The 15,425-nt window shown below is 41.4% G+C and overlaps 1 protein-coding gene across 1 annotated transcript in view; it reads left to right on the plus strand.

Annotated features, from left to right (window-relative positions):
* The window catches only part of xrcc1 (X-ray repair complementing defective repair in Chinese hamster cells 1), a 50,947-nt gene that overhangs the window by 32,150 nt on the left and 3,372 nt on the right, over window positions 1-15,425 (plus strand). Inside the window, exons 11-13 of the mRNA XM_076279685.1 lie at window positions 7,607-7,694; window positions 11,737-11,839; window positions 15,172-15,217. Of these exons, the coding sequence (XP_076135800.1) occupies window positions 7,607-7,694; window positions 11,737-11,839; window positions 15,172-15,217 (237 nt within the window). The remainder of the gene's footprint in view (window positions 1-7,606; window positions 7,695-11,736; window positions 11,840-15,171; window positions 15,218-15,425) is intronic.

Genomic DNA, 15,425 nt, shown 5'->3' on the forward strand with positions numbered 1-15,425 from the left:
GGTATACGGCTGGAAACTGGTGTGGTAGTTCATTGTAGTCTGTAATACACAATTCTGGAGGCAGAATCAACATTCCTTACTGTTTGGGTGAGAGGTGGGTCACCAAAGTCCTAAAAAATGTTGACGGCATGTGTGATTTTTCACTTTTTGGGTGGCCTTAGCACCACAATTAATGATCATATTTATTCTAAACAGGATTATTTGTTATATGTGGGAACCTTGCTCTTGCCAAAATTAATTTGAAGGGTATGGTACCACTGGCGGGGGTTTTATGGGGGTCCAAAAACCCTCTCCGGCAGAGGTGACTCTTTTGGAACCCCATATTTGGACCCCCAAATGACCATGTGGGCACTTGATGATCCTAATGGGATTTATACCAGATAAAGATACATATTTGTTCTTTCTTTTAATGAAATGTCATTTTTGACTATGAAGCTCCATAATATGAATTTTATTCTTCATAATGCACCATTTTGGACATTGTTTCCAGAAGTCTGGAATGTAGATCAGGGAGAATTTAGTGATGATAAAGCATGAAAATAGTGGAAATAACTTAGTATTATGCTCAGTGATGGCAAACAATTAAATACTGAGGATGTTGTTGACACTGCTGGGAAAATTTGTGAAATCCATGAAGTGTGTCAACAACATCCTCACATGACCATCGGACCAAAGACAGATCCCCTGTTGGGTGCCATTCCAACATATCATTTGTTGTGTCAGTGTGCCAGACATCTATGGACGCAGTGCTCGCCAATTCAAACTTGACCAAAAGGACCATGACAAAATTATGCCACTGCTTCCACAATTTCTTGGATAATAGTTAAAGACGCTTTTCAATTAAATTTTTAATTATATTTTATTTGGAGAGTGACAGCGGCAAGAACAACTCTTACACTTTTAACATTCTTATTATTTAGTTCTTACACTATTTAACATTCTTATTATTTAGTTCTTACACTTTTTAACATTCTTATTATTTAGTTCTTACGCTATGTAACATTCTTATTATTTAGTTCTTACACTATTTAACATTCTTATTATTTAGTTCTTACACTTTTTAACATTCTTATTATTTAGTTCTTACACTATTTAACATTCTTATTATTTAGTTCTTACGCTATGTAATTTAGTTCTTACGCTACGTAACATTCTTATTATTTAGTTCTTACACTATTTAACATTCTTATTATTTAGTTCTTACACTATTTAACATTCTTATTATTTAGTTGTTACGCTATTTAACATTCTTATTATTTAGTTCTTACGCTATGTAATTTAGTTCTTACACTATGTAACATTCTTATTATTTAGTTCTTACACTATGTAACATTCTTATTATTTAGTTCTTACACTATTTAACATTCTTATTATTTAGTTCTTACACTATGTAACATTCTTGTTATTTAGTTCTTACACTATGTAACATTCTTGTTATTTAGTTCTTTAAAAGTTTGATGGCGGGTCTCTTTCATGGGGGATAAGTCGTGACAGTCTCAGTATTTAATTGTTTGCCATCACTGAGCATAATACTAAGTTATTTCCACTATTTTCATGCTTTATCATCACTAAATTCTCCCTGATCTACATTCCAGACTTCTGGAAACAATGTCCAAAATGGTGCATTATGAAGAATAAAATTCATATTATGGAGCTTCATAGTCAAAAATGACATTTCATTAAAAGAAAGAACAAATATGTATCTTTATCTGGTATAAATCCCATTAGGATCATCAAGTGCCCACATGGTCATTTGGGGGTCCAAATATGGGGTTCCAAAAGAGTCACCTCTGCCGGAGAGGGTTTTTGGACCCCCATAAAACCCCCGCCAGTGGTACCATACCCTTCAAATTAATTTTGGCAAGAGCAAGGTTCCCACATATAACAAATAATCCTGTTTAGAATAAATATGATCATTAATTGTGGTGCTAAGGCCACCCAAAAAGTGAAAAATCACACATGCCGTCAACATTTTTTAGGACTTTGGTGACCCACCTCTCACCCAAACAGTAAGGAATGTTGATTCTGCCTCCAGAATTGTGTATTACAGACTACAATGAACTACCACACCAGTTTCCAGCCGTATACCACTATTAGAACAGACATTATGGGCTTTCAAAAATGGCAAAAGATGAAATGTGAAATTCCAATGTGTCAATTACGGCCGTGGCACCCGAAATTCAAAGGGACGCCACAGGCAAACCGTTTGAGATATTGACCTGAAACTTCAGATTCCCTCGTTTGGTAACATAAGGCATATTTTCACCGCTTTTCAGCAAAATCTGAGAGGTACCATGTACATGATACCCCGATTTTGGCTGTTTTCACTTGGAATGACCCACATGTCACGCTCCCGGTGTGAAACGGGCCTTACAGAGAAACACAATGGAATGTTGTAGGATGTAGTAAACAGTATATTTTCAAAGTAGTATACAAAGTCACCAAGGTCCCTGACCAGTATATACTTTAAAGAGGCCATGCTGTCTTGTGTAGTTTGCACAATTGTATAAATCGATAAATGCCACCTGCTCTGTGATTAATGAATGTTTGTGTCACTGCTTATTTCATGCATTTAAATGAATAGCAGCAAGTTCTGTATGGAAGCTTTGAGCAGCTGCATCTCCTGAGGTTGTCTGTGGCAACAGAAATACATAACAAACTCACAAGAATATTGTTACAGATAAACCAGTTTCAAAGCAAATAGGATTTGCTCTTTTTTCCCCTTCAGATTGTATCTATGTGAGCACTGGAAGGGGAGGGGAGGGAGAGGGCTTGATGGGTGATTGGTCGTTGTGCTTGTGCATTCGGGGCTCTGCTCCCATTAAATTGTCAGTGACCCCCTGATTGTGCAATCGTCTCAGACCTACGGTAAAGAGGGGTCCTGTGAAGCTCTAAAGACACAGTGACCCAGAAAATCAAAAATCACTTGACCAGACTAGTAATGTAGACTGGTCATGTCTCTGGATCTTTTTCTCTTGCTTTGGCCATGTCACTCTATCAATCAACTCACTCTGGACATCTGAGAGTTTTATGTTGTTTAATTCATGCATTAGTACTGAAAGGCAGCAGAAAAAGTTCCTGTTTGTTTTTGCTTCAGCGATGATACACAACATTCCTTTCTGTGTGCACTGATTTATTTGGCAGCTGCGTTTATCTGGTGTAACTTACAAGTTAGCTGGAGTGACCTTAGACCAGAGACTGGAAAAGACAAGTGTCCTGAGAAATATCTTGAGGATATAACAAACAGATATAATAACAAATATAATTTCTTACATTCAATGACTAAATATATTTTACTAGTAAGGAATACCTAGTAGGCCTCTACACAGCTTCAAATAAATCTGAAAAGGTTGTTGGTCTTCTTTTAAAGATTAACTCTATGTGGTTAGACAAATATTAATTATACAAGTTAGTGGCCTTAAATAGTGTCAGTCTTTCTCTCTCTCTCACACACACACACACACACACACACACACACACACACACACACACACACACACACGATGACGCCATCTCCATATTCCCAGTAGGGGTCGACCAATTATCGGCCGGGCCGATTATTAGGGCCGATATTTAGCATTTTTATAATAATCGGTATCGGTCATTTTTCCCACCGATAAGCCGATATTGAAATGGATAGAATGAAAGAATGAAACGCGCTACTTTGTAAAGCGTCTCTCACTCCCTGCATTTGCTACTCTGTCGTCGAAAGCATCGTCCCGCCCACTACACCGTCTGATTTGTTAGTTAGCACGAATGCAGCCAATCAGGATCGAAGACTGAACACAGAGAAAGTTTAGGATTCTCACTGAGGCAGACTTACTGGGCTTAAGCTGTACGAAGCTATTTTTCGAAGGTAGCCTAAGGAAGGTACCTTACATTGCCGAAGTTGCAATGAATAATCATCTACACTGAAGTTACAAAAACACCACTTTGTAAGCTATTGTCTCTTTGATCCGGATCAATAAGCTCCCACTTCCTTTATTTAGCGAATTCCCGATTGATGCACGTTAGTGCTGTTTAATGAAGTTGCAATGAATCACAATCATCTACACTGAAGTTACAAAAACACCACTTTGTAAGTATTGTCTCTTTGATCCGGATCAATAAGTAAAGCACCCACTTCCTTCATTTAGCGAATTCCCGATTGATGCACGTTAGTGATATGCTGTTTAGCCTACTAGTTACAAACTCGGGAGCTGCGCGTCGCAAGTTCTTTGCCTCCGCCTCGTCCATTAATTGTAAATAACGGGACACCTTGGCAGACGTTATCCCTTAGGCCTACATAGTAGACAAGTCCTAAATTATGCGATAGTGAACGTCAAAAAGTCTAGTTCAGCCATCACCAAATGGCGGACCGCGGTCCGAGTCCGGACCGTGACGTGATCCTATCCAGACCCAGACCATAATAGCCTAATTTAGATTTTCACGTAAGATTTCAAAGCTGCGCTAAATGTTTCGTTGGTTAGGATAACAGCATTTACTTCAGGAACCATCATTTCGCTTGCTGCTACTCAGCCAGTGAAATCTGTGAATTCTGATAAAGTCGAGTCAGTGAGTAAAGTAGCCTACTATGGAGAAGAGACTGATAGCCTGAAACGAGCGAGGCGAGGAGACGGGACGAGAAACAATCAGATGGATATCTAAGTTAACGATAAGCAAGTTATTTTCAAATCATCGATTGCTCAAATAGGAGAAAGCTATACAGCGAGAACAGAGCTTTATATAACGATACGGGGGCAATACCACGCAAAACTGTCACGTCCGTAACGCCAACTAAATATCGATGTGACAGTTTTGCGCGGAATTGCCCTCAACAGTGAACTGAGACCACAGAATATTTTACGATTTAAGAAGGCAATATGATTGATCCACCACAATCTAGTTAAGCCTACATGCATTCACTGCCCAACAACGTGATATTCCTGGGTTTCCAGGATTTCGGGTCAACATAAAAAAACTAAAAAAAATAAATTAAACTTGCTGATTAATGGGTTCAAGGAACCAGCTGTGGAATATCCATCCTTGTCTCAGCTCAAATTTTATTTTAAGTTCACGTTAAGATCTTAAAAATAGCCAAGGCTACTCAGTTTTTCTTCCCAATTAGGCTACTCTTATTTCTCCTCATTTTGAATGTTCCCTTTTAGGCTACTTATTTTATTTCACATTAAACATTAGGCCTAGGCCTACAATCTTCTATTTCTTGAATTTCCCCTTGGGGATCAATAAAATAGTTATCTATCTATCTATCTATCTATCTATCTACAACTAGGCTCCATCCATCCATCCTATTATTATACATACATACACATACATAGCCTAAACACGCACGTTACAATTATGATGCCCCGGACCTTTGCTTGAGGAAATTTTCCGTAACTGGACCTCGCTGAAGATTAATTGAATACCCCTGGTCTAGTTGCTCCTTTTTGAAACGGACTGTCAGAAAAGACCAGGCTACAGGCACCCAGGGCCAGTCGTAATTTAATCCGACCTGAAGTAAATTGCGTCCTGAGCTGGCTATTAACGTGCCTTTTAGGCTAACAAAAGTGTATCTTAAAGCCTACATATGGACACAAATTGTATGCTTAAATAGCCTAAGAACTATTTTAAAACTGTTTTGTTAAACTGTTCAACCGTAACACTTGCCATCACGCATGCACCTCTTCCTCTCCCTCTCGTGCACACACACACACGATGGCAAAGCATCCTCTTTGTGACAGGTGCCTTAACATAGTTAACAAGCCCATTGTGTAGGCCTAGTCTATGAAAATAATTGCTATCACTCAGCTCTTGGATTAACATCATACACAGGATTTACACTTGTGATGCAAGTTGATAGACAATTGTGTATCAAAAGAAGAAAGGAAAGTTTGCATAATTAAATGCTTTTGAATGTTTTTTTGCAGCATATCGCCTTTACTATCTACCCTTCTTTTTGACAACTGACATATCGGTTTTACATATCGGTTATCGGCCTCCTGTTTTGGTAATAATTGATATCGGTATCAGCCCTGAAAAAAACATATCGGTCGATCCCTAATTCCCAGCAGCCATTGGCTATCAATTCAATTCAATAGCCATGTCCAGCAGACGAAGCAATGCATCCATATGTCGATAGACGTCAGAACAACAAGGTCAGCAACAATAACTACATTTGAGCTTGTTCTACCTCAACAGACAGAATGGTCAGAAAAGCTTTGGACCTGAATGTCAATGCACCATTTAGAGATTAATAATATCCTGTCTCAACATATTTCTATAATTCAAAAGTATTTTCCTTGTATGGTATACACAGTGTATTTCCAATAGCCCAAACTATAGGCTAGTATTCACGGCCAGTAGTATCCAATAACCCAAATATAGGCTACATGTAGTATTTACGGCCAGTAGCACAGTATGCATGTGTATAGGCTAGTATTACGCCAGTAGTATGCATGTACTTCAGGGATTATGAGCGATTAGATCAGGCCAGGCTGAGCCATTGTTTTGCTCCGTAGCATGTTTGTTCTGGGCTCGGAAACACAATGGCGCATTAGGCCAGAGATGAGCATTGACTCGGCTCCGTTAGGTTGCTGCTCAACATGCCGAGCTTCCTCTGTCTGCAGCCTCTTTTGTCTCCTGTTGTTCTTTGCTCTCGTTTGTGAAGCCCCCGCCCGACCGCACTTTGGGCCTCTCCGCTCCACCCACCCCCACTCCCTCGCCCTCGCCACTTTCATCAGACGCACAGTCCGTTCTGTTTGTTACCCACTCTTGCTTGCCCCCCCCCTCCCCCCTGTCTTTCTTTCTTTCTTTCTTTCTTTCTTTCTTTTTCTCTCTCTCTCCATCTACAACATGCTGGCTTGTTCTCATCAACACATTCTCGGTTCTCCTTGTATGTCTCTTGCTCGTCCTCTCCCCACCTCCGCCCCCACCTCCACCCCCACCTCCACCCCCATCTCCACCCTCCTCCCCCACAACCCCCTTTGTTCCACTACTTGGAGTGTGTCGCTCTGATGATGATGTATTCCGTATTTAAAAGCTGCATCTGCTATGGGTAATTAAGCCTTCCACTTCCTTTGAACATGACCAGCATTTATTCATTCATGCAAGTACCGGCACACACACACACACACTTAATCACATTCACACAGACAGCCACTTGTTGCTGCATCTGGACTAATATGTATGTTTTTTCTGTAGTATGTCTCTTTTTACGAGTGGTATGTTGCTCTCATCTGCTAATCAACCCACCATCGTTCCAAACACAAACGGGAGCAGAGAAGAGATAACATGGCAAATTGAGCCCTTAAGTGCAGTGGAGGAAGGGGAACGTAATGGGAAGCACAAACGAGTAGCACGTTGGATAGCGTAGCAGACGCTGTCGCACGCGCAGCCTTGAGTGGCGTAAGCCAGAGAGCCGCTTGAGCTCATGCCCTGGTGAGCGGCGTGGTGAACGCCACAAGGAGCTCCGTCTCCTTTGTCCAGACATGTTGTGCAGGAGCCTGTACGTACTGTACGTATGCAGCCACTTCAGCCCCTCCTCCTCTCTCTCTCTCTCTCTCTCTCTTTTTATCCTCCTTTTCCCCTCACCTCTTCTACGCTTCTCTTCTTCCCCGTTCCCCAGGTATCTGATGGATGGCGCCGAGTCGAGCTCGGACGGGAGTGACCTGGAGGACGAAGAGAGCGAGGAACAGGAAGAGCCCGTTACCGTGGTGAGACTTAGCTCAGAGGAAGAGCCCGTTACCGTGGTGAGACTTAGCTCAGAGGAAGAGCCCGTTACCGTTGTGAGACAGACAGAGGACATCAAGCTCTCAGCTCAGAGGAGGACATCAAGCTCTCTTAGCTCAGAGGAGGACATCAAGCTCTCTTAGCTCAGAGGGCGGCTGAGCAGGGCCATCGAAGGAAAACGCATAACCAGGGGTGGCAGGCGTGTGTGTGCGTGTGCGCGCGCTGGAGGGTGGGGTGGTTGGAGGGTTTAATGTCAAATGGATTGGAAATGTACAAGCCCAGCTGCCAGTGTGTGTGTGTGTGTGTGTGTGTGTGTGTGTACACACCTGTATTCTCTTGGAAATGTACGAGCCCAGCTGCCAGTGTGTGTGTGTTTTATCTAGTGCTGCCGCGATTAGTCGACTTAGTCGACCTAATCGACTAGGGCTGCACGATTATGACCAAAATGATAATCACGATTATTTTGATCAATATTGAGATCACAAATATTTATCACGATTATTAATTAATTTTAGTGACAAAAATATTTTTTCCCTAAACATATTGGACTTGCTATCTGGCTCACCCAAATTCTTCCACTCACATTTACTCCCCTAAATTACTGCAAATATAAATTTGACTGCGACTTCCAAACTTCCAAACAACTTCCAAACAAATGTTTTGTGCGTGCTACTTTGTTAATATTTTGGAAAACGCCCACTGGGAATCCTCCCAACGCTCCCCATTAGCCACTTAAGCTCTGCTTCGTGTTCATGAGTTTACTGTAATCGTTAGTCCAGGGGTGTCCAAACTTTTTGACTGAAGGGCCACATTGGGTTTTGAAAATTGGCCAGCGGGCCACACACAAATAATAATAATAATAATAATAATAATAATAATAATGTTTTGTATTATTTAATTGACAAAATAATTTTGTTGTAGAAAATTAATTTCTTAAGAAATACTGTTAATTTGATGCTGTTTAATTCATTTATAAATGGTGCACTGTCACTTTAAGACTCTGCCAGCTCCACTCAAATATAGCCTATGGCTAGTGCTGTGCCTATGGCTGTGCCCTCTCACAGTTTATAAATGGTCAGTGAACTACTGTTGCCATCGCCCTCTCTCCCACGCTCAAGTGCGTCCCCAATTAAATGGACTAGCATAACGTAGTTAGATCTGCTGCAATGGAGGTTCTATGTATCTCGATGTGACAAGCTGTTTTGACATTGACATTGTAAACGTTCTCTAAGAAGAGTGTAAAGCAGTTTGCAGTAGCCTAAAGTTAACCACAACGTCGTCTATCGCTGGAAAAAAATAGCGAGCGGCCTATGATAAACTAATAAATGCTCGGCGGGCCGGATTAAAGTGCATGACTGGCCGCAGTTTGGACACCCCTGGTTTAGTCATTCGTTGATATGTAAAACATTGACGTGTAGGCTACATTTTCATTATTGTTCACTCGTTTTGAGTAGGCTGTGTCTTGAAACGCATAGGTTGCACATGTAGCTTATAAAATACATGAATAGAATTCACGGATCCCGTCGTTAGCTCAACTCTTATTACAGTATAGGCTATCAGAGGAAGCAAACAAGGATTAAAAGTTAACGTGATAAAAAAGGCATGTGTAGTTTACGTCATGTGATGTGTTTCACGGTATGAGTTGAGAGCCCTGCTATGCTTATATTTTTGGTTAACTTAACTTCCGAAATCTGAAATATTTTCGAACAATGGATGATCCGCTTCGAGGGATCAAGCTCTTGGCCTTCTGCTGTGCCACACATTTGATTTTTGATCGTCGTTTATTGTATAGTCTAACTAGCCTACTAATAGTTAACATAATGTCACTAGTCCACAGTGCATCAGGCTGAGCAGTGCAGGGAACAGCTGTCATTGGTAGGCTGCATGCAGGCACATGGTCAGACAGGTTTAAGGAGCGCTTGATTCGTTTTGTAGCGGAGCGTTCTATGGGTTGCCAGGTTGGTTCTATGGGTAGAGCACGCATTTGAAATATCGCTCGATCACGCAAATTTGATCGTGGGAAGCCAAAATCGTGATCGTGATTAAAATTCGATTAATTGTGCAGCCCTATAATCGACCATGAAAATTAGTCGACGGCAATTTTTTTAGTCGAAGAGTCGTTTTACTATTGACCGCCTATTTATTTTTGGTCTCACACGGCTGTAATGTTATATTAACTCTATGTTATTAACTCTTGAAAAGTACAATGACTGTCTTTGGATGTTAAACAGGCTACTAAGACTTTGGCAGTCATGTTTTAAACCCCACTATGCACGCAAGTGTTAACGCCAGCAGCAAAGCTGCGTGCCTGCCTGCTTTCAGCGCAATTCATTATTAGGCAGAGCTAAGTTGGGGGAGCTAAGCTAGTAGGTTACGCTAGTCCAGACTCTGACTAATATAGTATTGTGGAAATTTAAATAAATGAAGTGAAGTGTCTCACGTTGACAACGCAACGGCGTGTTATTAGGCCTACTGTAATTCATTCATACAAAAAAACGTTAAACCGAACATGCCGCCGCCACCCGTTATATCAACAATCAAGGTGCGAGTCATTTCCCATGGTCAATAAGTCACGACGCATATTTTTTTAGCGTTCAAGCCAACTGATAAAGTGAAGTAACCTATGTGGTAAGACGCGCAAAGTGCCTGTAGCCTACTTGTTTTGAACATGCTGATGTTAGGCTCATTTGCAAAGTCCTCAAATCCTGTCGCCTTTCAAAGTCCAGCGTTTCTCAAACTATGGGCCGCGCGGACCAGCACCGGCCGTAACGTGGATTTGCTGGATTGCGTAATTGCTGGTCCGGAGCCGCGGTGTGAAATTATTCCCGGGGCTTCGTCTGATAATTTGCTGCGCAATTGATCAAGGAACCGCGGACCGACAGAAAAAGAAAACAAACTTTTCTGCAATCAGTAGGAATTACTTGCTAATTTGGTGTCATCAAACATAGAGGCATACAATTAAATGGTGGTATGAGCGTTCATTCAATGCGCGAGAGAAATTGAAACCACTTGATAACGTTGGTAGCAAATCTCCAATTCAACCTATTGGAAAGCTATTTAATTATGAAACTACATTTAATAGAACAATGTGGATTTATGCAACTTCCATAAAAACAGAGCACAGACTATAATACACTATCTAGAGTATTGTATAGTCAAATTTGAATAACGTGGCCAAAAGCTTGTGGCATAATTAAATATGTAAATATTCTTTCCATTTGCCTACCAGTATATGATGCTTGCATGAGGGAAACATCCCAAAACGATGACACCCATATAATTGCTGTTGTTTTAAGAAGTATTTATCATGCAACCATGCAAAAGCAATGGAACTATTCTAATTATATTTTACATTAGTAAAGCAGTCCTGATGTGCATGTTTTCAAACTTTTTGTGAAGAATGTTAGCACTTTAAACACTGGCTGCTTTGAAGTGCATGTATAACAATATAGCATAACAATAATAATTGTGATGTGATATAATGATAATTTGATGGGGGGTGGGTTCATGTAGGTGGCCCCTATGACCCCAAAGTATGCCATGACTGGGCCTCAGGTCAAAGAAGTTGTCTATGTCGATGGCAACACTGGCATACAAATAAAGTCTATCAAAGGTCTGACATTAGATCTGAAGGTAGCATTTTAAATGTGTGTGTTTTTTTTAATACATAATGTTTTTGAACAGTTTACTTACAGTAATACAGCTTCTAACAAAAGTAGGTGATATATATTTTACGTTTTCCCTTTAGTTGAGTTCAAAATAAAACGTACACAACAAAATAACAAACACTTGATTTTAAAAAAAATTAGTCGTTTAGATTAGTCGACTAATCGAAAGATTAGTCGTTAGAAAATTAGTCGTTAGTGGCAGCACTAATTTTATCGCCCAGCCCTAGTGTGTACACACCTGTATTCTCTTGGAAATGTACGAGCCCAGCTGCCTGTGTGTGTGTGTGTGTGTACACACTGTATTCTCTGCTGCCAGCACCTTTTGTCCTCATCATCTCCGTGCTCTTTTGCCTCCCAGCGGAAGACTCCGGAAAAGAGGAACGCCACACCACAGAAGCAAGCAGTGAAGGTGGAGGAGGAGGAGGATGAGTACGGGGGCTCCACTGATGCTGATGAGCCAGGTGAGGGAACACAATCAGGAACCACACACACACACACACACACACATTCGTAAAGCGGTCATGACTACATGTGATTAGCTTAGTAGAGCCAGTACCTTTTTTATGAGCCATTCTCCAAAGGCCCATGTAAGCACAATCACACGTGTTCAACACACACACACACACACACACACACACACACACACACACTCCCTCTAGCTTTGCAGGTGTATCCTGCATCTCAGGAGTAAGGTTCTGCAGATAACATGTAGTCTGTAGACATTGTTATGAATTAGAAATTAGACTTGTGTGCAGGGCTTTGAACCGGTTCAAGGAACGAAAACGAAAACCGGGAACTTTTTGTATTTTACAGGGAACAGAAACGAAACCGGAAACGTTATTTTTTATGTTCTGGAACAGGAACACTTATTTAAAATAATGGTAACCGGTTAATACCGGTTTTATTTCGTTCCTCAAAGTTTTCGTTGCCTAATTAACTAAAAAAGAAAAAGTAATTATTTTCCTGCGCACGTTACCATGACGGCTGAGGTTCACTTCCTGTGTGACATCACATCAGACATTCGCTGACTGAATGGAGAGAGAGCGGTGGATTACAAAGTCTCCACTCCACATCTTAAATAAGAGATAAATAGATCCATCGTACTAAACGTAACAAACAATTATTAGAGACTCACGTTAATGATGGCCACTCAGGCAACAATAAATTGCAACTGTCGGGGGAAAACTGAATGGCCTTTTCCCCCGACAGTTGCAATTTATTGTTGCCTGAGTGGCATAACCACGTGTCTTAATAATGTTGTTACGTTTGTGTGGAAATTTTCTCTTTTAACAATAAACTACACATTTGAAATAATTGTAGGCCTATTTAATTATTATTATTATTATTAATAATATAATTATTATTATGTAATAATGGTTGTAATATTATTACATTTGGTTTAAGCTGGATGAGAAAGATGTGACATAATTCTATAGCATTAAACAGCTGACAGGAACGAAATTAACCGTTCCGGGAACAGTATTTTTTTGTTCTAACCGGTTCGGGAACGTCAATTTATTGGTGGAACTCATAACCGGAAACGTTATAATTCCGTTTCTGTTCGGAACGAACCGATTGGAAAAAAAAATCGGTTCAAAGCCCTGCTTGTGTGTAATGGAGTGTAACTGCGTCCACTATGCTGGACCTGCTTGTGTTGACTTGGCACCATACGCTGTCAGCTAACCAACCACTGTGTGTGTGTGTGTGTGTGTGTGTGTGTGTGTGTGTGTGTGTGTGTGTGTGTGTGTGTGTGTCAGCTAACCAACCCCAGTGTGTGTGTGTGTGTCCGCTAACCAACCCCTTGACTTCTGTGTGTTCAAAGACACAGACACACACACACACACACACACACACACACACACACACACACACACACACACACACACAGATACGTGAGATCTGACCTTAGTAGGCTGTGGTGTAGACTAGAGTATAGTTGAGAGAGATTTGAATTCCTCGTTGTGGGAGTTGAGGCCTGACGAGTGGAAGAGCACACACCTCCACGGCCAGCAGGGGGAGCGGCGAGCTGAAGGGGGGGGGGGGGGGGAGCAGAATCCAACTGAGGGGGGGGGGGAGACGGGAGCAGGATGGGAGGCTCAAGCTGCGCTCCTTAATCAGGCGGGGGGGGGGGGAGACGGGCAGATGGGGCGCACTCGAGAGGAGACGCAAACTGGGATGGAGGGATGCAGACAGGAGGAAAAGAGCAGAGGAAAGAAAGAGTGCATCTGCCCCCCCCCCATCTTCCTCATCCTCATCCCCAGGGGCTGCTCCGTGCCCCATTATCTTCCTCATCCTCATCCCCAGGGGCGGCTCCGTGCCCCATTATCTTCCTCATCCTCATCCCCAGGGGCGGCTGCTGGTCCGTGCTTCTCACTTGTTATTCATGATGTCCAGAGTTGTTTCAGATGCAGCAGCTCTGATTAGACAGCAGCAGCAGCCTCATTCAGGTGCCGTTCCTCTGTATGACCCTGGATTAATGGATTGTAGGACGTTCTGCAATGCGGAGTTGCTTGTTTAAGTTTTCTTAAGGTGTGTGTGTGTGTGAGTGTGTGAGTGTGTGTGATTTGAAGTTGGTGTGTGTGTGTGTGAGAAAAAGAGAGAGTTTGGTCATTAGTGTGTGTGTGTGTGATCTTGTTGGTTATTGTGTGTTCACGTGTGTGAATGGTTGTCCTTTACTCCCAGCTCCCATCATAAGCAGGTTAATGGGAGACCAAGCAAGGAGAGGGTGAGCACATGCTTAATGGGGCCGACACAAACACAGTCAAGTTGTTGCACAGCGCTGTGTGAATAGAGATGAGGGCTGGTGGGGAGTATTACAGTGGAGCATGTTGTGGCTGGGGTCAGGAAACCGCTCATTCAAATCAATCAGCGAGGAAGGACTTGGCCATGTTTTCCATTTGTATGTAAATGAAAAGGTCCAAAGTGTGTGTGTGTGCACGGCTGCTTAGCTCCAGTCACAAGTTTGAACACTCTTATGGGTCTTTCTTTTTCTGACTATTTCTGGTTATGCATAGACATAAAGCTAAATGTTTTGTATTTTTGGACTTTTCTCACTCTCTCACCCAGACACAGGGAAAGTTCTGGTCCCTATACATGTTGAGCACTTGTTAGCTGTGTTTCGTTCACTTTTCTTTTGTTTACTACCTATATAAACCCCCACGTGTGTGATACCAGTTTTGTTCTACAATATAAAATAGCCAGAAAAAGATTATTTTATTTTGTCACATCACGTCATACTGGAAGCATATAGTGTCAGGCTGTAACAAATGATTATTTTGATCGTCAATACATCTGTTGATTATTTTCTCTGTTAATCAAGTAGTTGTTTGTTGTTGTTGGCTTAGATAAAAAACAGTTTGCAGAGCATTTCCCAAAGCCCACAAATATGTTTTCAAATACCCAGTTTAGTCCTCTCACCAAACATATTTAAATTACTGTCAGTGGATTTAGGTTTAGGTAAGTTTTAGGATCACCTATAAAGTAGTTTCCTTAACGAATGACCCAAACTGATTAACAATTACCAAAATACATGTCTATTAATTTAATAGGCAACAACTAATCGATTCATCGATTAATAGTTGCAGCCCTACTATAGTGTAAATTGTATATTCCGTAATGAAGCAGAAATAAATCAACCTTCTCAAAAGATGGGCTTCTCTTCTTCTTAGTCGTGCGGCACTAGTTCTTAGTCGTGTGGCACTAGTTGTTAGTCGTGCGGCACTAGTTGTTAGTCGTGCGGCACTAGTTGTTTGGCCGTTATTGATATTCCATTATGTCTGTTTGTTTTTTTTAGATAATGACGCGGAGTCTGGCATGGACACAGAGGATGAACTAAAGAGGTAATTGCATATCCATAACCACTCCTAATGCAGTCAATTAACCATACTCATTACCATACTCATAATACAGTCAATTAGATATTCTGTGGTGGCCTTTAACCGGAGTTTATGTTATCCAAAGGGGGGCAGAAGACTGCATATAACTGGGAGGTCTACATATAGAACTTATGAACTTTTCATTATACTGCTATATGGATGTAGACTGAGT

The sequence above is a fragment of the Alosa pseudoharengus genome, unplaced genomic scaffold (assembly GCF_046254945.1).
Source record: "Alosa pseudoharengus isolate Yale_2024_CS ecotype anadromous, Long Island Sound unplaced genomic scaffold, YU_APseudo_1.1 YU_APseudo_1.1_scf_12, whole genome shotgun sequence".
Lineage (NCBI taxonomy): Eukaryota > Metazoa > Chordata > Actinopteri > Clupeiformes > Clupeidae > Alosa > Alosa pseudoharengus.